Source organism: Lithobates pipiens, unplaced genomic scaffold (assembly GCF_037356315.1).
Source record: "Lithobates pipiens isolate NorthernLeopardFrog02 unplaced genomic scaffold, aLitPip1_a1.2 Scaffold_13, whole genome shotgun sequence".
Classification (NCBI taxonomy): Eukaryota; Metazoa; Chordata; class Amphibia; order Anura; family Ranidae; genus Lithobates; species Lithobates pipiens.
In genome coordinates, this window is record NW_027507718.1 from 338,645,681 (window position 1) to 338,667,449 (window position 21,769).

Below are 21,769 nucleotides of genomic sequence, written 5' to 3' on the forward strand. Positions count from 1 at the left end.
TTCCTTGGCATATTTGCTAATGTGCTTCCGAGCATTATCTTGTTGAAAGACCCATTTCCAGTTCAACTTTTGGATAGGTGGCTTTACGCTCTCATCAAGCAAAGTTACATATGAAGCAGAATGTACAGCTGACTTGGCGAGTACAAGCTTCCCTGGCCCTAAAGCAGCAACGCATACCCAAACCAGAACATTTTCATCCCCATGCTTCATAGTTTTATCAAGGTTCTTCTACTGAAACTGTCTTCAGTTTGCGACAAACGTGTCTATGGTTACTGTTACCAGAACATCTCTATCCAAAAACCCTGGTCTGTCTATATATTAACTTGCAACCTGTAGCTCTTTGTGGACTGCAAATGTGGGTTGTAAACAAACCTCTATTGTTAAGTTAAATTGCTGCAGTCTCAGATTGCAGATGCATGCACTTTGGCCTCACATGTTGCAAGAGTTAGACATCCCCAATGAGACTTCTTTTGGCATCAAAGGGCCAGCATTTGGGCTGAATTTTCTAGAAAAAACTGTTCTGGATGAATTAGAAGTAGTCTGAAATCTATGCCATTTGCAGATTTTTCTTCCTTACAATGGAATTATAGATTTTTAGTAACATAGTAACAAACGCAAGACATTTACTGAGGCCTTCGTTGTGTGGGTAAGTGTCCCTGAATAAAGACAGTGTACGTTTAGGGACACACACCTGCAAGGCTGTAAAACTGGGACCAGCGGCTATGTCCATGCAGCCATTGCATCTCAACAGACATGCATGGGACTGCTTGCAAGTGGAACACCTGGGCATCACGAATGGATGAGAATGGTTCATCGCACAGGTGTATGTATCTGTAATTATGTGGATCTGCGGCCTTAGAGAGTTCTACTGATTTTGGAATGACGACATCACAAACGTTTGTAAATTAAAAAGAGCACCAGACCCTAGATATCAGACTTAAAGCGGGAGTCCGCCGGGACCCCGCGTTTTTTTGTTGTTTTTTAAAAGCCAGCAGCTACAAATACTGCAGTTGCTGACTTTTAAAATAGTGACACTTACCTGTCCAGCGCGCCCGCGATGTCGGCACCCGAAGCCGATCTCTAGATCGTCTGTCGGGTGCTGCCGCCGCCATCTTGGGTATGGGAATCAGGAAATGGAGCCTTTCGGCTTCATTTCCCGGTTCCCTACTGCGCATGCGCGAATCGCGCTGCGCAATAAGGACGCCCCTTTCCGCAGAGAGCTATCCCGGAAGTGGGTGCAGAATATCTGTACTGTACAGGTATCTGCACCCCCCTCCCCCCTGAAAGGTGCCAATTGTGGCGCCGGAGGGGGGGAGGGTTCCGATGAGCGGAGGTCCACTTTAGGGTGGATCTCTGCTTTAAGATAAATTCTACCTGCACACTCTCTAAAGCCTCGCACACACACACTTAGATTTTCCAATGACCGAACGTCTGTTTTTTGTGGCATGCTAGTCTGTTGAAATTGAAGTTGTTACTCAAAATACAAAAATTTTCGTATGACAGAATGTTCGCATACTTCAGAAGTGACACCTTTAGGCGATTGGACACCGACGAGTCTATAACCCTAACCCACTCCTTGTAGCAAGCAATGCTGAGTAGCAAGATGTTTGGGGAGGGTATTGTCAGGGCCTGGACTTGAACCTAGGACCTCTGCTGTGTCTGGCATTGACTCGGCTTCCTGAGCTACCAGAGATGCAGGAAAGCACACTGTCGGATCCTTTCGACAACCCTGCCTTGTGCCTAGACTTCTGCTGAACATTGAACTCTTTGTCCAGCTCATGAACTTCCTGATTTAAGCCAGGTCTCTGCACTTACTGTTTGACAGATTATTGTGCTCATCAGCCAGTATCTCGTTCTCGTCTTCCCTGCTGCCGCCGTATTGTGCTACCACTCATTATCGACCCTTGGCTTGTTCCTCAACTGCGCTTCTGCCTGATCCCAACCTACAACTACTCGTTACTGACCTTTGACTTGTTTTACTGACTATAATTCTGTTTGATCCTTACCTGCTTATCCACTTCTGGATCCTGGATTGCTCACCTTCTGGTGGGTTGAGCCTGAGGACTGCAACCTGGTACTAACACACAACCAAATTCATCTCCACCATCAGGAGCTCTGGTGAACACCGGTTAGTTCTTAGACTCTGCAACCTGGTGAGCCCGCACCATCCGCCAGAGTGACTGCCAGTATACATATCCTACTCGTTGGTAGTCCCACTACTACTATAGCAACTGGTCTTTGAGCCTGGCCCCTGATTGTGACAGGTTGCCTGTGTCCTATACGCCAAGATATGGACTTTAAAATCAAGTTAAAATTCCTCTGATCTTATGCATACACCATGGGACATCTCCAAGCAATGAATACGGGTGGGCACAAGTAGGCAAATGGAACTGTGGCAAGAAGCTCAGGAAAGAACAGAGTTAAAGCCCAGGTTCAGAGTGGGGCTGCAACCTTGTAGCTGAAAGCCAATTTTGCATCAGACTGAACACTGACCTGGTAAAACTTTGAAAAACTATGAAAAACTATGAAAAAACGCAGAGAAGACCAGGTGGTAGCCTTACAGAATTGGGCGAAAGAGGCTTGGTGCCTAAAAGCCCAGGATACTCCTAGAGACCTGGTGGAGTGGGCACATAACGTAGGAGGAGATATGTTTTTCAGCATAAACAATCCAATTCCTTATCCACTGTGCAATTGTGGAATTTGGAGCAGGGTGCCCCTTGTGAGGTCCCATGGAAAGAATAGACAGAATCTGTTAGTCCAATAGAAACAGTGGCATTTTGGTACATTCTAATAGCTCTGACCAGGTCCAGGCAATGTAGAGAAATTCTTTAGGACGCTTAGGAAAAGGGCACAAGGATATCAAGTCCACAATGAAATGGAATGCTGAAACCCCCTTTACAAGAAAAGACTGTCTTTGTTGTAATACAACTTTGTCGTTGTAATGACTCTTTACATAAAAGGAACAATTTAGAAACATGTCAGACAGACATATTAACCAAGACGGCTACTTTGCTGGGAAGAATCTTCAAGGGGATATCCCTAATGGGTTTGAAGTGCAATTTCTGCAAGGCAGAGAGAACCCAAATCAATGTCCCAGGGAAGCAATGAATGCTAGAAAGGAGGGCCTGATGCAAGAAACACCTTGAATAAATATTTTCGCAAAATCCAAAGACCTATGATAAAAAGGATGGATAAGGTCGAAACTTGCCTTTTGAGACTATTGAGAGCTAGATTCTGGCCAAGACTTGTTTGAAGGAAGGCTAGAATGTGAGGAACTGTATTTACTGCGCTCATACCAGGCAAAGTAAGATTTCTAGGTACAATAAAAAAAATCTTCCTGGAGGTAGCTTTTCTTGCCTTTAGCAAGTTAAGAATCAAAGATTCAGAAACCCCTCTATCCTTAAAAGTGGTATTAAACCCAAAATTGAATCTATTGCAGCTTACAAATCATTTGATTTGGCAGCTGCTATAGTTTTCATCTGGTGATCTGGTCAGTAACAGTAATAGCTCCTGTATTAGAGATGGACAGCAGCAATGTCAGTCTGAGGGGGAAGGGACTGTTAGATGGACTAGCAGATATAGAAACACCAACACACTGATCAACTGTTCAATTTCCTTTTTGGGTAAAGGTTTTACATTAATAAATCATTTTATGTATTGTGATCATTGTAAGCACCCCTGTCAATGATAAATGGTTTGTCGCATCTCTAACAGATGCATCCGCAAGCGTTTTTTTTTTTTTCAAAATTACAAACGACATACTAGACAGATCACTAGGTGGAAATAAAAGGAAGCCAACCTTAAAGAAAACCAATGCAACCACATCTAAGAATTGGTAATCTGCAATATAATAAATGTTTGCTTTGGGTTTAATATCACTTTGAGACCTTGGTTTCAACAGCCATGCTGTTAGGCCAGAGAGTGGAGTAGAGTACCTTTGGGGTAGCAGATCTGGTCTGCTGGGTGGAGGTCAGGGATTACCTTCAAGAAGTCAGATTACGCATGTGTGCCAGGTTCTCCTCGACAATTTTGGTGCTAGAACAAAATCACTGTTTTACAGTCTTGCTCTATTTTGTGAAGCAGGCGAGGTAGAATGCTCAGCGGAAGGGTGAAGCCCACAGAAATTGATGGGCAGTGACTTTCTGAACACGATGGAATCGGTCTTCTTCCTTAAGGCAGCGAGGCTCCTCGTGCCCCCTTAATTGATATATGCCACTGTAGTGGCATTGTCTGGCTGCACCCACATGGGGTGTCCCTTCAAAAAGGGGGGGGGGGGTCAAACGCTGGAGGGACAACCTAACTCTGAGCTCCAATATATTGATGGGGAGTTTGGCCTCATCTTTTGACCATCTTCCCTCAACTGTTAAGGATTGGAAGACTCCTCCCCAGCCTGACAGTCTTGTGTCTGTTGTAAGAACCTTCCAAATGTAGAAAAGGTAGGATTTTCCCACTGTTAAGAGTTATAGTAGTAATCCAAGAGGAAAAGGTCTTCCTTGTTGCATAAGAGCAAGGGAAGATCCAGAGACAGAGTCAAAATTTTTTTCCCATGCTAAGAGAATGTTTAGTTAGAAGAGAAAACTTTTTTTCCATAGAAAAAAAAAAAAGCATCTGCGATGTATCCAGGATAAGGCTCAAGTATTCGAAGCCCCTGTACACACGGTCGGAGATTTCCACAATCAAATCCGTCGGATTTTGTCCGTCAGATTTAGTCTGATGGATTGTGTCCGAAACTGTTGCATACACACGGTCGGACTAAGTTGTCGAAAAATCCGATCTTTCAGAACGTGATGACGCAATTTCGTTACGATGGGACTAGATTCAGGCTAGTAGCCAATAGCTTTGATGTAGGAATTTGATCTGAGCATGCGTGGCACTTGGTCCGATCAAAATTCTCTACACATGATCGGATTACGTCAGACCGGCCCAGTTGGTCAGGAAATATTTCCAACATGTTGGAAAATTGGGTTCCGACTGAGATTCGGACGGAATCAGTCCGATGCATACCACACACAGACGGATTATCTGACGACACTGTCCGATAAGACGCATTCCGATGGATTCTCCGACCGTGTGTACGCGGCATAAGAGGGAGAGCTGTGAGCAGATTTGAAATTGATCACCCAGGATAAGGCTTAAGGCAGCTGAATTGTCTTTTGGACAGTTACTGAGGATTGTAATAGAGCTGAATCCTTCAGAAGAAGGTAATCTAGGAAGCCTGTCACTTGGATGCCCTGAGTATTAAGAGAACGCAAGGGCACTATGATCTTTGTGAGCAGAAGTGCGACAAACTGAAGTGGTCATCTGTCACTGCAAACTGTAGATATCCATGACGAGATGGGTAAATGGGTACATTTGCTAGATATTCAAAGATGCCATGTGTCCCCCTATTCTCAGGGAGGCAAATAACTGATCTTGCAGATTCAAGATGAAACATTGGAATAAGAAGGGATTTGTTGCAGGATTTTAAGTTCAGGACAAAATGAATGCTTCAATTGAGTTTTAATAGCATGAACATGTTTGAGTAAAAAGCCTTGAAACGGTCTGGTCGCGGTACTGGAATAATGGCTCCCCATAACAAGAGGTGATTTAAGGCATTTTACAACTCTGACTGTACTTGGACAGTTTTTGGCTTATCTGAAAGAAAGCAGTGGAGGTGTTAGAGTTTTGAACTCAATCTTATACCATTTTGAAACCAAAAACGGAACCCCAGAGGTCTGAGATGTCGGTGATTCAGAGAGATGCAAACTGATAGTCCTAGCCCCACTCTAACCAGAGAAGACGCTCCTTCATTGTGAAGCGTGTTTTGGAAAGAATTTGGTAGCCTTTGTAGGCAAAGCCTTGTGCAAAAAACGAAGGGCACAACTTCGGTTTTGAAGTTGAAGTCTGATTAGAACATGGAGATGCTTTGCGTTTAAAGGAGCCAAGAGCTCACAGGGAAGGAAGGTTTTGTCACCCATTTCTGAGGAAACAAAACTTGTGGCCTCTTTAATGAATTGTTGAGGTGCTTCACCAAACAGATATCTTCCTTGAAAGGACATATGTGTGGTCTTTTGCAGGCAGCTTCTGCTGTACAAGCCTTTAGCCAAAGAACTCTACACATGTGAATGGAGATCACAGCCTTTCTGAATATTTGTCTCATGACATGCTCCAGGGCATCTAGTCAGAAAAGAGGTGCAGAAGGCAGAGTTATGTTATTCATTGCCTTTGTCCAGTTACCTGCAGTTTGACACAGAAATGGCAACCAAAGCTAGTTGCAGGGCTAGTAGAGCTTATTATAGAATTTCAATTTTTTTTTTGGCCAGCAGAATCTTTAAGAGAAAGAACCCCTTCAATGGGTACAGTGAGATTTTTTTTTTTTTTTTTAAGGACAGAGATTACAGGGTCTACCAAAGGAATAGCCTACTTTTTTTTTTTGCACAACTCTGTTCATAAACATGGAACATTTTTAGTACAAAGACTTCCAAAGTCTTATTGACTAATGGGGCAAATAGAAATGGAGGAAAGTCAGCTTGCAGTATGCCAAGGCTTTTTCAGAGGGAAGAAATTAGCAATTCAACACATGCAAGCATATTACGTGAAGTTACCTCTTCAATATATTTACAATATGGGAGAAAAAAAAATGTACTGTAGCTTTCTCCAACACTACCACAATGTGCCATTAATTTCCCTTTTTACTCTAGGACCGGCGAGTCAGACTCTGGTTGAGAAAAAGGAAAAAGAAGAGACGCGGCAGGACATTTTTGAGCTTTGGACAAAGATCTCTGTGTTAAAGAGGCGTTCCCTTAAAAAAAAAAATAATAAATAATAATAATTTTTTAAAGTCAGCAGCTACAATACTGCAGCTGCTGACTTAATAATCGGACACTTATCCTGTCCCAGGGTCCAGCGATGCGGGGGAATGAAGCACGCCCCCCCCCCCTCCGCGGCGCCGGCATTGCAACTGTGGGCACCCGGCTGTGGCTTCACAGCCGGGCACCCAATGGGCATTCGTGAGCGGTGCCGCGTGCCGTGAGTGGCCACGCAGTCATCTGCAGAAAGTTCTATTTTGGTCAAGTAGGCCATCTGTTACATGCCTGAAGTAGAGCTGGAATCAGATGTGGAGACCAGTGTTGAAGATGGGCCGTGTTCCAGTGCAAGTGACGCATAGCCACTCTGTGCTTCAGTGTTCTCTGGGTCTTCAGTAGGGCAAATGCTATTTAGAATTCGCTCCCTTTAGTCTATTCTTGGTCATTGTTACAAGAGAGTAACTTATTCAGGGCAACTAGTGGTGTAATGCAAAACCTAGTTGTTCACCCGAGAGTGAGCTTTGAGCGGTTTAATTTTAGTGGCAAGTTTGAAAAGTTCACAATGTAAAAGTGAAAAAAAAAAAACACCAAACATAGCCCCGTTTTACACAGCAATGGTCAAAGATACAGGACGACCTTGTCTTATATCTTATATATACACACACACACATTATATATATATATATATATATATATATATTATATATTTCAGGCCACAGTGGGCAAACCACTGACTGAAAGAGGGGTCTTCAGGAGATGGATTCCATAGTGATGGACCATGACACTGAACATATGTAGCACCCTAAGGCTAAGAGTGCGTTGCACCAGGTGCCAAGTGGAGTGCCTCGAAAGGCCCAGTGTCCGAAGCAACATTACGGATGTCCCCACAGGGTGGGGTCCACGTACAGCTCTCACGGTTTCATAGAGCTTGCACATTTCAGAATTTACTGCTTCTGCAAAGGCATTAGAAGACAGTGAGGGTTGATTGTAGAATTAAAAGATGAAATAAAAGAAAAATAGGATTTTTTCATCATAGTTACCTGTAAAATCCTTTTGAGTACATGACGGGACATAAGTTAGGCTAATATTCATTACCTGCTGGGTTATACTTCATCTGCAGGTGAATGGACACTGGCAGACCAAAGGTCTTTAGAAAGTAAGTGATTCCCTATAGAACAACTCCCATACAGGAAGTACTTTAATTTTGTAGCAAGCACTGAATCCTCAAAAAGACTGGCATCTGTAGTCAGTACTCTCCAAGTTACCGGGAGGAAGAATCTTCCCTTTTCCAGCTTCTGATCCTGCAACCACCAGTTTAGGCTTAAGCATGCCCGAGGAGATAACATTGCATAATCCAGGGCTTGTCCTCTCCTGTTTCAAGCCAACAAGATGTCTTGTTGTAGAGGCCTGGAATGGAACTGGGTATAGGGCACTGCCTCAAAGGAGGATACCATCCTCCCTAGAAGGCTCATACAGAGCCAAATGGAGGGATGTCTGGTGCTCCTCATCTGACGCACTTGATTCTTCAGGGCACAGATCCTTGCAGGTGGCAAGACGACTTACTTACCTAAATACTATAGACTTTGAGCTGGTCTCAAGGTTGACTTTTCGGTATTTATGATCCAGCCTAAGCTTTCAAATACCGCACTGTGCATGTTATGCTCTGTTCTATAGAATGTAGTGAGTGAGCTCTAAGAAGGAGTTTGTCCAGATACCTGAGCTCCAGGATCCCTTGGGTCCTTAAAAGACCTAATACTGTTGCTGGGACCTTTGTGAACACCCAGGAAACTGTAGCCAGCCCAAAGGGTAGAGCCAAAAAACTGAAAATGTTGTTCCTCTACTGCAAAGCGCAGGAACCTCTGAGGTTGAAAGATCGGTACGTGTAAATACGGGTCCTATATATTTCCATGGACGCTAGAAAGTCTCCAATCTGGAATGGGGCTACTACTGAGTGGACGGATTCCATCCAAAAGGACTGGATTAGTACATACTGGTTCAGGGATCTTGGGTCCAAAATGGTCCTTGTGTCCCGGTTTGGTTTGTGAACTGTAAATAAGTTTGAGTAAAACCCTGTGCCCCTTTCAGGTATAGGAACCTCTACAATCACTCCTTGATGATGTAAAAATAACCAACTTGACCTCATGGTGGGAAATGCTGTAAACTTTGTACTTCCACTTTTTGGAGGTAACCAATCTCTGAAGTGCTACACAGTACCGTGGTGAAAGATTGTTTGGGTATTTAGTGTCAAAGTTTGTAATTGACAAATATGACTATTGATCTAAAAGTTATTATCAAACAGTAAGAACTTTAAACTTCACTCAGGAAATACACACTCTCTCTCTCTCTCTCTCTCTCTCTCTCTCTAATACATACACACACACATGCATATATAGACACATTTATTATTAGACAGCCATGTGTAGAGGGGTTACAGAACTCAAAACAACTTTCAGATAAATAAATCACATTCATGTCTCAGTTACAAATTTTGCCACCGTGTACCTCTCATCCTAATACTGTATAATGTATGGCTGACAGATATCTGTCAAATGATACGGCACGGATATTTATTTTGAGAAAAGTTACTAGTACAAAAAATATATAAAAAACAGACATCAACCAATAAAAACTATCAAAAAAAATAAAGTTACTGCCAATAGCTCTTTTACAACCATAGTAGAACTTTTTTGGTTAATCGATCCCTATGTTCACTGACCCTTTCAAAATTCATTCAATTTCCACATAAGTAATTATCTGTGGCTTGGAAAGAAAACGGTATCTGAATTGTCTTGCATTTGTCTTTACTTTTACTTATTTCTCTGCTATGTGGGCAAAACACAAGCTGCACTCAGCCCCAACTGAAGAAATGAAACCAGTTTAACATACATACCAAAAAAGCCTTACATATCGATAAAATAAATGTTATGGGGACCTGAACTCAAAAAAAATAAAAAAATAAAAAAATAAAAGAGAAAGAGAAAAGTTGCTACATTAAAGAGATTGTTAGAAGTGTTAGTTGTGCCTAGACAGTACCCTGAACATATTTTTTCTCAAATTCTTCCTGAAAAAAAAAAAAAAAAGTGTGCTTTCTGGTATGCGAGTGTGCATTGGCACATAGGCAGTCCTGTGCCTACACACATATAAAACTATGGATTTTGAGATCGAAAGCAATGCTTCCTCTGACCAATAGTCTTAGGAGATTTAAATTTGGAATTGGTTATATTACTACTATATTGCTGTACTCCTTGCTTGAGTTTGACATGAGGAATAAGAAAAACCCTGCCACTACAGAGACACACACTGCAATTGAAGGCATAGTATCCACTGCAGTGAGACTACAGACATTACTGATCTAATCATTTGCCCTTTGCTTGCCTTTTGGAGTTCAATTCATCTTTACCCAATATTATGAAACTTGTACTAGGCGTCAATGTCTAGTTGCGAAAGTGTTAAAATACAGTAGTTGTAGTAATAGATGGTCACCCATAAGGCTCTCGAAAAGTAGCAGTTGTGGTAAACCATTGAAATAATCCTTTCTACGTTTTTTAGGAGGAGAAATTTTAATTCAGAAAGAAGATCGGAAGGAGAAAAGACAGGGTTACCAGCACAGCTTAGCTACAGTTTGCAGCGGAACAAACCTCATGTGAGACGCAGAATCTTCTGGAACGGATGCAACAGCTTGGACAGACGGCAGTTTTGAATTAGAGGATCCACTACCTAAAAAACAAAAATAGCAACAAAAAAAAAAAAAGAGTTTAGGATCTGTTTTAGCATTGCAAAGCATCACTTAAAATATTTTAAGGACATCATGTTTCAAAGAAAGCAAAAGCATAGAAGAAAAATCAAGTATTGTGATCATGCCAATAGATGCATTCACAGATTTATTTTGCAGCGTGAGTTAAAGCATCTCCACAGGCAAAGTCTGATAAAATCTACAAATGCACATGTGGATAATAAGTACAGTAGCCACTTCAAACATGTGGAATCAAGCCGACTTATCTCACTCTTATCCTTTCACTGATAAACTGGCTCCTTCAAACTGACAGTTTTACAGACACTCACAAGAACATAAAAGAAAATGCAAATAGATCATCTGTCTAGCACCCTTCTCCGTGCATTTTACTGAAAATTCACAGTCCCCAAGGCTCTACGCAAATAATGTCTTTTGCAATAAAGTATCATTTAAGACCTTCTCTACTTTCTGCCTCCTCATAAAAAGAGTTCATGTATTTTTATTTACAATGAATGGTTTAACATTTCACCCATTAAAAACACATTTTCTACTTTTTTACATTTAAAGAAAGGATACTTAAAGGATGAATGCAGGAATGCAGAAAGACCACAGAATATCCAAAATATAGGCGTTCTTTTTAGCCACAGCCACCAAATTAAAAGGTTAGCTATGCACGTTTAGATTTCTCATGGGTTAAACGAGAGACAAATCAATAGTTTCCTCCAGCCACAATAAACAAGTTGGATAGAGGAATCTGCACTGTTGGCCATGGTATTTAGTCTGCACCAGTGGCTGTCAAAGCCCAAACAGCGACTGCATGGAATTGGATGCAGTTGCTGTTTGGCCAATACATTTTCACCTGGTTTAGACAGCTTTTAAATCAAATTTCCGCTTGCTGAGTGGTGCCAACAGGACTGCTCCGGGCACGAATTTCAGCCAATTCACAAATTATTGCTCCTCCTAACAATGGCAAAAGAAAGCACACCAAAAATATACCTTCCTTCGCAGACTCAGTCACTACTATTTTAGAAAGCAAAGTAGTAGCAGGGACATCAAATGCTACAACAGAGGGAGTGGGTCTTTGCCTGAAGCACGTAGCAACAACTGAATTAATAGGTGGGCATGTAAAAAGGATATTTATAGGTACATATCATTGGTAAATAGTCGTAATATACATAAAAACTGGGATTTAATTCCCGCATGGTAGCACGGGTAATAATGAGTATTAAATTACATAGTAGATTATCAGGATACAACAGAATTGATATATACACAAATAGTTGATTACAGAGTAATGCCTGCATGGTCTATGGCCTCGTTACCAGTCGGGGGTTAATATGAGTAGAAACAAACATTACCCCTTGCCCCCCTTCGGACCTCTACTCACTTTATCAGAATCACCTTCACTTCTTTATATTATCCCCGCTTCCAATTCAAACCAGCACCCAAGTTCACCATTGTACCCAAATGTAGTGCCTATAGTCTGGGCTTCCTCATAATCACATTCACCTACAGAGACCTCATATGATCGGTCTACTCACTATATCCCTATTCACACCATGAGTGCATTTAAATCTACAGCCACCCGAGATTCTATCTGTGCCTGGCTGCCTAGTTGTACAAGCCCCTGCCACAGCTTCCGACCATGTCTTTGGGTGGCCCGAGATTCCCAGCATTATACCACCAAATGCACAATTCTCTGTAAGTAACATATAGCAGGGGAATTTCTCTTCCATATCGATACATGACCAAAGACTCCATTTCATTTTCTTTAATTGTAGATTCATCACGCGACTTCTCCTGACGATTGGCTACAGCCATGAAACGCATAGATGTATGAGATGCCATGCTTTGTACTAATCATGCGATCAGAAACCTTATACAATTATGTTTATGCTCATATTAACCCCGACATGTGCTACTATGTGGGAATTAATTCCCAAGTTTTATGTATATTACTAATGCAATGTACCTTTAAATATCCTTTTAACATACCAACCTATTCATTGTTGCTGCTACGTGCTTCACACAAAGTCCTACTCCCTCTGCAACCCCCCCCCCCCCCCATTCTCTTCATAATTGACAGGTATGGAAGCATAGGACCTTACCAGGCCATGGCTTCATTTAAAGTCCCAAATCCCCCTCTCTCCTTTTTGTATTAAACCATACATCAAAACTATGTTTCACTTAAGCCGGGCATAGATGGCTCAAGTCTCGGCTGGTTCAGCAGGGCCTGGATTCGATTTGAGCCATCTTTGGGCTGGCTGTTTGTACCCACGTTGATCCATCGATCGACTTGAGTACAATCAGCATATTGGATTTCTACATACAATTATTGCCACCCCCCACCAGAAGAACAATCTCTTTGGGGGGAGGGATTACCCCATCACTTACTGTGGGGGGGAATAAAGTGATTTTCTTTTGTGCAACCTGTGTGGTTGCAGGAAAGAAAACAGAAAATTGCATTTATGGCCATCTATGAAACCAGAGCAAGTAAATTGCAGGAATATTTAGAGAAGAAATTCAGTGCACCAAGCCCATTCAAGGGTTAATTTCTAAATTTCTTGCAGGTGTAACGAAAATTCAAACAAACATCAAAAAACAAAGGCACCTATGGACACACAGTTCAAAACAGGAGGTCTGAACCCCAAGATGATACTTTTTCTTAACGTTTGCAGCTTGTAGACATTTTCATTTTGTCCTCTATGGAAAAGGGTTTCCCAAACAATTTTTTTTTTTAAATAAAAATTTAAATTTGCTAGAAACTAAAGTAAATGTGATATGAGTCCTATGACAGATCGAATGAAGTCATGCCCTGTGAGTAGCAAACCCAATAGTGGACTAGATAAAGATGTTCAGAAATGATGCCTCATAGCTCAAAAATTAAAAACCTTGGATTTTGTAAAATATTCATTGGGGCTACATCAAAGCCTAATACACACAATCAGAAAAATCCGACGAAAAAGATGCTTTTGAAGCAATCGCGCGATAATCTGATCTTTGGCACACATCTTTCGAGAGCTGATCTGCACAGTTCCTCAAATTATCTGAAGGGACAGACGTATGATACTAGATTGTAAGATTTTCGTTCCTTCAGTAGTTTGACAAAAAATAAAAATAAAGTCCAAGACCACGCATGCGCCTAAACAAAAGAATACAATACAACACAATATATCACTTCCGAAATTGTATTTTCGTAAGTTGAGCAACCTCTTAATTCAGGGGTTGACAAATTTGCTTGGAATCTAGGAGCCAGCTTAAAAAGTTAGGAGCCAGGTCCGTGACGGCGATCCGGACCTGTCCCTGGCCTGACATGGAGACGAGTGAGGGGAAGATAGCAGCGCCGCCGCCGTCGCCGCCACCCCCCCCCGTCTCCCGTCTCCAAGTCATTGCCCATAGCTCTTAGAGGGACATTTTATTTATTTTTTTCAAATGACAATTTTTTTTTCAATTGCATTTTAGTGTAAATATGAGATCCGAGGTCTCTCTGACCCCAGATCTCATATTTAAGAGGACCTGTCATGCTTTTTCTATTACAAGGGATTTTTACATTCCTTGTAATAAGAATAAAAGTGACAACATTTTTTTTAAAAGAACAGTGGGAAAAAAAGAAAGTTAAAATAAGCAGAAAAAATAATAATTTTTAAACGCGCCCTGTCCTGCCCGCATATAAAATCAGTGTTCGAACCACACATAGGAGGTAGCGCCGTGATCGGTAGAGCGAGAGCAATAATTCTAGCCCCAGACCTCCTCTAACTCAAAACGTGCAACCTGTAGAATTTTTTTAAACGTTGCCTATGGAGATTTTAAAGGGTAAAAGTTTGTCGCCATTCCATGAGCGGGTGCAATTTTGAAGCGTGACATGTTTGGTATCAATTTACTCGGCGTAACATTATCTTTCACAATATAAAAAATAATTGGGCTAACTTTACTGTTGTCTTATTTTTTTTATTAACTAAATTATTTTTCCCAACAAAAGTGCGCTTGTAAGTCCGCTGCACAAATACGGTGTGACAGACAGTATTGCAACCACCATTTTATTCTCTAGGGTGTTAGAATAAAAAATATATATAATGTTTAGGGGGTTCTAAATAAAGGGAAGAAGAGGCAGGTAATATAAAACAGGCAGAGGAGGCTTCATTAGCATTGCTGGTTTGTCATACCAACGGCGACCACAAGAGGGCGCCAGATTCCATAAGGAATCATAGGACCGCAGAAGGCCTCAAAGCAGCGGCCTAAATTTTCGGCCCAGGCGGAACGGCCCGACGCGATCACGCTGGGGGGGTCCACAGAGACAGGATACCCCCAGCTGTGCTGCCCCAGGCGCGAGGTCGCTATTTCTAGTCGCCAATGCGACCTGGCGCCCGGGTTTTGTCGAGCCCTGTCTTAATTTTCAATATAAAACTAGCATGCAAAAAACAGACGCACGCGTTTGATATTCTCATGTGTACGAGGCTTAAATGCAACAGGTCTAACATTTGTTGACCTGCGATAATAAGCAATTGAAAAGACACCCGTTGTACAAGAAATTGAAGATGAAATAGTTGTCTTTGACATATATTTACAAAGAACATGTAAAATAAAGAAGCTCATTTGGCTGTACTTCTCCTGTGGATCAGTTTGTTCTGCACTTTTTTGACCCGTTTTCAGCAGACAGTGGGCTGAAGTCTGCTGATGTCACAGAGCCAGTCCAGGCTCCAGATCACAACCATATGGTCGGGATCCATCTGCAAGCTCCTGAGAGCCTGAGCCGGCTGCTCCCTCCACCTCCAGTGAGTGCAGGGTGGTAGAGCAGTAAAGTAAAGTGCCTGAAAAAAGCATCAGCAGCAATCCCAGTGTGAAAGCCCGAGTGTTTTCACACTGGGGAGCTGCACTGGCAGGACGTCAAAAAAGTCCTGCAACCAGCTTCTTTGCAGCGCTGTAGGAGCTGTTAATACACCGCTCCTAAAGCTCCCCTGCCCACTGAAATCAATGGGCAGCGTCAACCAAACCGCCGGCAACCGCCGGGCGCTAGTGGGGGTTAAAAGCACCATGCCAACAGTCCAATAGCTCCGCTGAAAATAGCAGCACATTACCGCTGATGCCCGGCAGTGTTTAAGTACCCTAAGTGCAGATGAGTCATGTAGCATTTTCTTCCTGGAATCCATCTGCCCTTCCTCCTCTCCTGAGATGTATGCCAGCATTTACCTAGGCCTGGAAACCAGTAACTAAGTTGCTTAAAAGGAATTTGAAACAAGCAAATAGGATATCATTTTCCTAGCCATGTACTATAGCTAGCAGCATAAGGATTAAAAGTGTCAGAGTGAGGTCCTGGGAGTGGACTTTCAGTTTTTGATAAGGTTTATATCAGATGGCTAGTAAACCAGACTACGTCACATCTTCCTTTCTGGAGGAAAAGCTTGCTGGACTCTTGGGTAACATGCTACAAATTTTGTGGTTGCCTGAACAGAAATTATGAATGAGGTACAAACAAGGGATTGTAGTATAAGGACATTCATTGACAAATACAAAAATCAGATTTTGCGAACTGTAAATTTACTGCCAGTTGGCAAACCAGAGCCCATCTCAGGTGATCCTCCTATGTGTTGTAACTGATTTCCTGAGATATCCAGCTGGCTATACACTGTGAAAGTTCCATTCAGACCAAATAAGTTTAGTGGACAGCCTTGTTCTGTTTAACAAAAGTCAATAGTGTGTGTGTGTGTGTGTGTGTGTGTGTGTGTGTGTGTGTGTGTGTGTGTGTGTGTGTGTGTGTGTGTATATATACACACACATATACATATACATATACATATACATATATATATATATATATATATATATATATATATATATATATACACACACACATATACACACACACATATATATATATATACATACATATATATATATATATATATATATATATATATATATATATATATATATATATATACATACATATACACACACACATATATATATATACATACATATATATATATATATACATACACATACATACATATATACACACACAGTATCTCACAAAAGACAGTATACCCCTCACATTTTTGTAAATATTTTATTAGTTTTATTATATCTTTTCATGTGAAAACACTGAAGAAATGACACTTTGCTACAATGTAAAAGTAGTGAGAGTACCGATTGTATAACAGTGTAAATTTGCTGTCCAATCAAAATAACTCACACAGCTATTCATGTCTAAACCACTGGCAACAAGTGAGTACACCCCTAAGTGCAAATGTCCAAACTGGGCCCAAAAAGTGTCAATATTTTGTGTGGCCACCATTATTTTCCAGCACTGCTTTAACCCTCTTGGGCATGGAGTTCACCAGAGCTTCACAGGTTGCCACTGGAGTCCTCCTCCATGACAACATCACGGAGTTGGTGGATGTTAGAGACCTTGCACTCTTTCACCTTCCATTTGAAGATGCCCCACAGATGCTCAATAGGGTCTAGGTCTGGAGACATGCTTGGCCAGTCCATCATCTTTAACCGCAGCTTATTTACCTAGGCAGTGGTCATCTTGGAGGTGTGTTTAGGGTTGTTATGTTGGAATACTGCCCTGTGGCACAGTCTCCGAAGGGAGGTTGTTCATGCTCTGCTTCAGTATGTCACAGTACAAGGTGGCATTTATGGTTCCCTCAATGAACTGTAGCTCCCCAGTGCCAGCAGCACTCATGCAGCCCCAGACTATGACACTCCCATCACCATGCTTGACTGTAGGCAAGACACACTTGTCTTTGTACTCTTCACATGGTTGCCACCACACATGCTTGACACCATCTGAACCAAATAAGTTAATCTTGGTCCCATCACACCACAGGACATGGTACCAGTAACCCATGTCCTTAGTCTGCTTGTCTTCAGCAAACTGTGTGTGGGCTTTCTTGTGCATCATCTTCCTTATGGGACGACAGCCATGCAGACCAATTTGATGCAGTGTTCGACGTATGGTTTGAAACATGACAGGCTAAACCCACACCTCCTCAACCTCTGCAGCAATGCTGGCAGCACTCATATCTATTTCCCCAAAGACAACCTCTGGATATGACGCTGAGCACGTGAACTGAATTTCTTTGGTCGACCATGGCAAGGCCTGTTCTGAGTGTAACCTGTCCTTTTAAACCACCATTTGCTCTTGACCACCATGCTACAGCTCAGTGTCAGTGCCTTGCCAATCTTCTTAAAGCCTAGGCCATCTTTTACAGAGCAACAATTTTACACATCTTCAGAGAGTTATTTTCCATGGGGTGCCATTTTGAACTTCCAGTGACCAGTATATGAGAGTGAGAGCGATAACACCAAATTTAATACACCTGCTCCACATTCAAACCTGAGACCTTGTATCACTAACGAGCCACATGACACCGGGGGGGGGGGGCAATTTGGCCCAATTTGGACATTTTCACTTAGGGGTGTACTTACTTTTGTTGCCAGCGGTTTAGACATTAATGGCTGTGTGTTGAGTTATTTTGAAGGAACAGCAAATGTACACTGTTATACAAGCTGCACACTCACTACTTCACATTGTAGCAAAGTGTAATTTCTTCAGCGAGGTCACATGAAAAGATAATAAAATATTTACAAAAAGGTGAGGGTCCTGACTTTTCAGAGAACATTATATATACACATACACACTGTACATCTTGGACAGGAAGAAGTTCTAGTAGGATCATTGCTGCAGTAATGACATTTTTACAGCCAGCAATTGGCTTTCAGGTAAAAGTGAGCCAAGTGGCTACACAGCTGACCAATTGCTTTTACAGGTCTCAGAAAGGGAACCAACACTGAAAGTTGTAAATTTTACATCAGTGTCAGTTACTAAAATACAATAGCCGTAACTGGAGATTCATTCGTGAATTAAGGAAATGTAAGTTGTCTTTTTCATTCAGGCGATTAGCATATGGCCAGCTTTAAGAGGAGCAATTTTTTGGTGAGGTTGTCACAATAGGATCATTAGAAATTCCATCAACATTAAGTAATGATTGTGTCTTCTTTGTAACCAACACATTGACTGGTCACAGATGCCCATCTGCCAAGAGCTTCAAAGCAGAAGAAGCAGGCAAAGCAAATTTAGCTTAGCTCAAACGTTTTAATGATTTGGCACGCAGAGAACCACATCTTATCTCTCGCTCCGATAGTGCTAGTCTGATTTAGGATCCAGCAATCAATTTTCGAAAGTTGTCATTAACAGCAAAGAGAAAGGGATCCAAAAATTTTGGAAATTTTCACCTAGGTCATATAATGTGTCCACCCACCCCTGGTTTCGAGGTGGCTGCCGTCTTTTAACATATAAATTCTGACAAAGTAAATAAGGCACAAGAGGTCCCTAATCAATACACTACAGCAAAAGAATAAACTACTAAAAATCTGTTATTTTCAGGCCAGTCATCCAAGCGTCTTGTTTTTGGGCCAGTCCTCTTTCCACAGAAAGCACAGAGACTATGTGAACTGTGATCATAAATAGAATGGAATGTTTTCTTTGGACTATGACTGCATTAAAAATGAATTTGCATTGATATGATTATTCAAATAAATAATTACTAATTACTGCTGTGTAGACAAATTAAATGTTTAACCTTGAATGGTCTTAAACATTTTAATATATTCTACAAAGCTTTTCCTTTGCTTCTACAATGATCACACTTATGTTACTATTTTGCCCAATTTTCTCTCTCTCATTCTAAACAGACCACCCTAACTTCAGCATTTAGGGCCGGTTCACACAGCGGGCGATGCGAGGCGACACGACTCGCCTCGCCTCGCTCCCGCAAGTCGCCCCCATTCTGTACAATGGAACCGTTCTGAGAGGAGCGACTCGAGTCGCTCCGACTCAGAAAAAAGGTTCCTGTACTACTTCTGGGCGACTTCGGGGGCGACTTGCATTGACTTCTATACAGAAGTCATCTGCAAGTCGCCGCTGAGGTCGCCGCAGGTCGCGGCGAGGCAAGTCGGAGACGCCTCGCCGCGCCTGCAGTGCGAACCGGCCCTTAAGGTTATATTAAAACACCACAATTAAAAGAATGTTGTGACAAACTTTTTTTTTAAAACATTTTGTAAAAAAACTAGACAAACATTTTTACAAGATGCAAAACAGTACACCAAGTGGATTTTAAAAAGATCACTGCTATCATATAAATGCTAACACCATATTGTAGAAAGTATGTGTTGATCTGTTAATTAGGAATTCTGCTACAACACCAATACATACAATGCCTTGAAAAAGTATTCATACCCCTTGAGATTTTGCACATTTTCTCATGTTACAACCAAAGACATAAATGTATTTTATTGGGATTTCATTTGAAAGACCAACACAAAGCTGCACATAAATTGTAAAGTGGAAGGAAAAAAGTGTTTCTTACAAATAAATTATCTAAAAAGTGTGCCATGCATTTGTACTCAGCCGCCTTTACTCTGATACCCCCAAACTAAAATCTAGTGGAAGAAATTCCCCTCAGAAATCACCTAATTAGTAAATAGGAGCCCATCTGTATGTTATTTAATCTCAGTACAATACAGCTGTTCTGTGAAGACCAGAGAACCTTAGTAAGTAAACAGCACCATGAAGGCCAAGGAATACACCAGACAGGTCAGGGATAAAGTTGTGGCGGATGTTTAAAGCAGGATTTGGTTATAAAAAACACATCCCAAGCTTTTAACATCTGATGGAGCACTGTTCAATGCAGCATTCAAAAAATGGAAAGCATATAGCAAAACTGCAAACCTACCAAGACATGGCCGTCTACCTAAACTGACAGGCTGGGCAAGGAGAGAATTAGAGAAGCAGCCAAGTGGCCCATGGTAACTCTGGAGGAGCTGCAGAGATCCACAGCTCAAGCGGGAGAATCTGTCCACAGGACAACTATTAGTTGTGCACTCCACAAATCTGGCCTTTATGGAAGAGTGGCAAGAAGAAAATCATTGTTAAAAGAAAGCCATAAAAAGTCCTGCTTGTGAGAGGTCATGTGGGGGACACAGCTAACATGTCGAAGAAGGTGCTCCTCTAATGAGACCAAGTTGAAATTTTTGGCCTAAACGCAAAACGCTAGGTGTGGAGGAAAATTAACACTGCACACCATCCCCACCGTGAAACATAATGGTGGCTACATTATGTTGTGGGGATACTCTTCTTCAGCAGGTACAGGGAAGCTGGTCAGAGTTGATGGGGAAATGGATGAAGCCAAATACAGGGCAATCTTAGAAGAAAACCTGTTCTAGTCTGCAAAAGACTTGAGACTGGGGCGGAGGTTCACCTTCCAGGAGGAAAACTACCCTAAACATACAGCCAGAGCTACAATGGAACGGTTTTATCAAAGCACATTCATGTGTTAGAATGGCCCAGTCAAAGTCCAGACCTAAATCAAATTGAGAATCTATGACAAGACTTGAAAATTGCTGTTCATAGATGCTCATCCAATTTGACAGAGCTTGAGTTTTTTTTTTTGCAAAGAATGGGCAAAAATATCACTCTAGATGTGCAAAGCTGGCAGAGACATACCCAAAAAGACTTGTAGCTCTAATTGCAGCAAAAGGTGGTTCTACAAAAGTATTGACTCAGGGGAGCGGAAAACAAATGCATGACACACTTTTCAGATATTAATTTGTAAAATATTCTGAAAAACATTGATCATTTTCCTTCCACTTCACAATTATGTGCCACTTTGTATTGGTCTAAAAGATAAAAGCCCAATAAAATACATGTACGATTTTGGTTGTAACATAATGTGGAAAATTTCAAGAGGTATAAATACTTTTTCAAGGCACTGTACGTCAAACTATTATAGCACACCTGTATAATATTTTTTATTGGAATTTTGATGAACACAGACATCCCCCATGCAGGGGCAACCTTAGGCACACCGGTATCAATACTGTAAGTCAAAAGCAGGATCTAGCAGGATATATTCTCAGTGAAGTTAACGTATAAGAATGAAAAGTCTCTGAATACTACACATTTGTAAACCTCCTACCTCTGTGTATACAAGAAAGGCAGACATTCCAGGGTATGCTCAAAGTGCTGATCAGGAATGTCAATGTGTGCTGTTTTGCATTGCATTAAGGCAGTACGTTGCATAGACTTAGGCATTTGAGAAAGTTTAGGTTATGTACTTACTGCAGTTTATCAAATCTGATCTAAATATATTCATATCTTTCTTACCCTATCTACATAGAACCATACAGTTTATTACATAAAAATCAAACGATTTGCTACACATCCAATAGACTTAAAGCGGAGTTC

At 41.5% G+C, this 21,769-nt stretch overlaps 1 protein-coding gene across 2 annotated transcripts in view; it reads right to left on the bottom strand.

Moving 5' to 3' along the window:
• The window catches only part of LRBA (LPS responsive beige-like anchor protein), a 939,113-nt gene that overhangs the window by 671,644 nt on the left and 245,700 nt on the right, over nt 1-21,769 (bottom strand). For both annotated transcript variants that reach the window (XM_077477021.1, XM_077477022.1), the window contains exon 31: nt 10,424-10,502. In XM_077477021.1, coding sequence (XP_077333147.1) covers nt 10,424-10,502 — 79 coding nt within the window. The remainder of the gene's footprint in view (nt 1-10,423; nt 10,503-21,769) is intronic.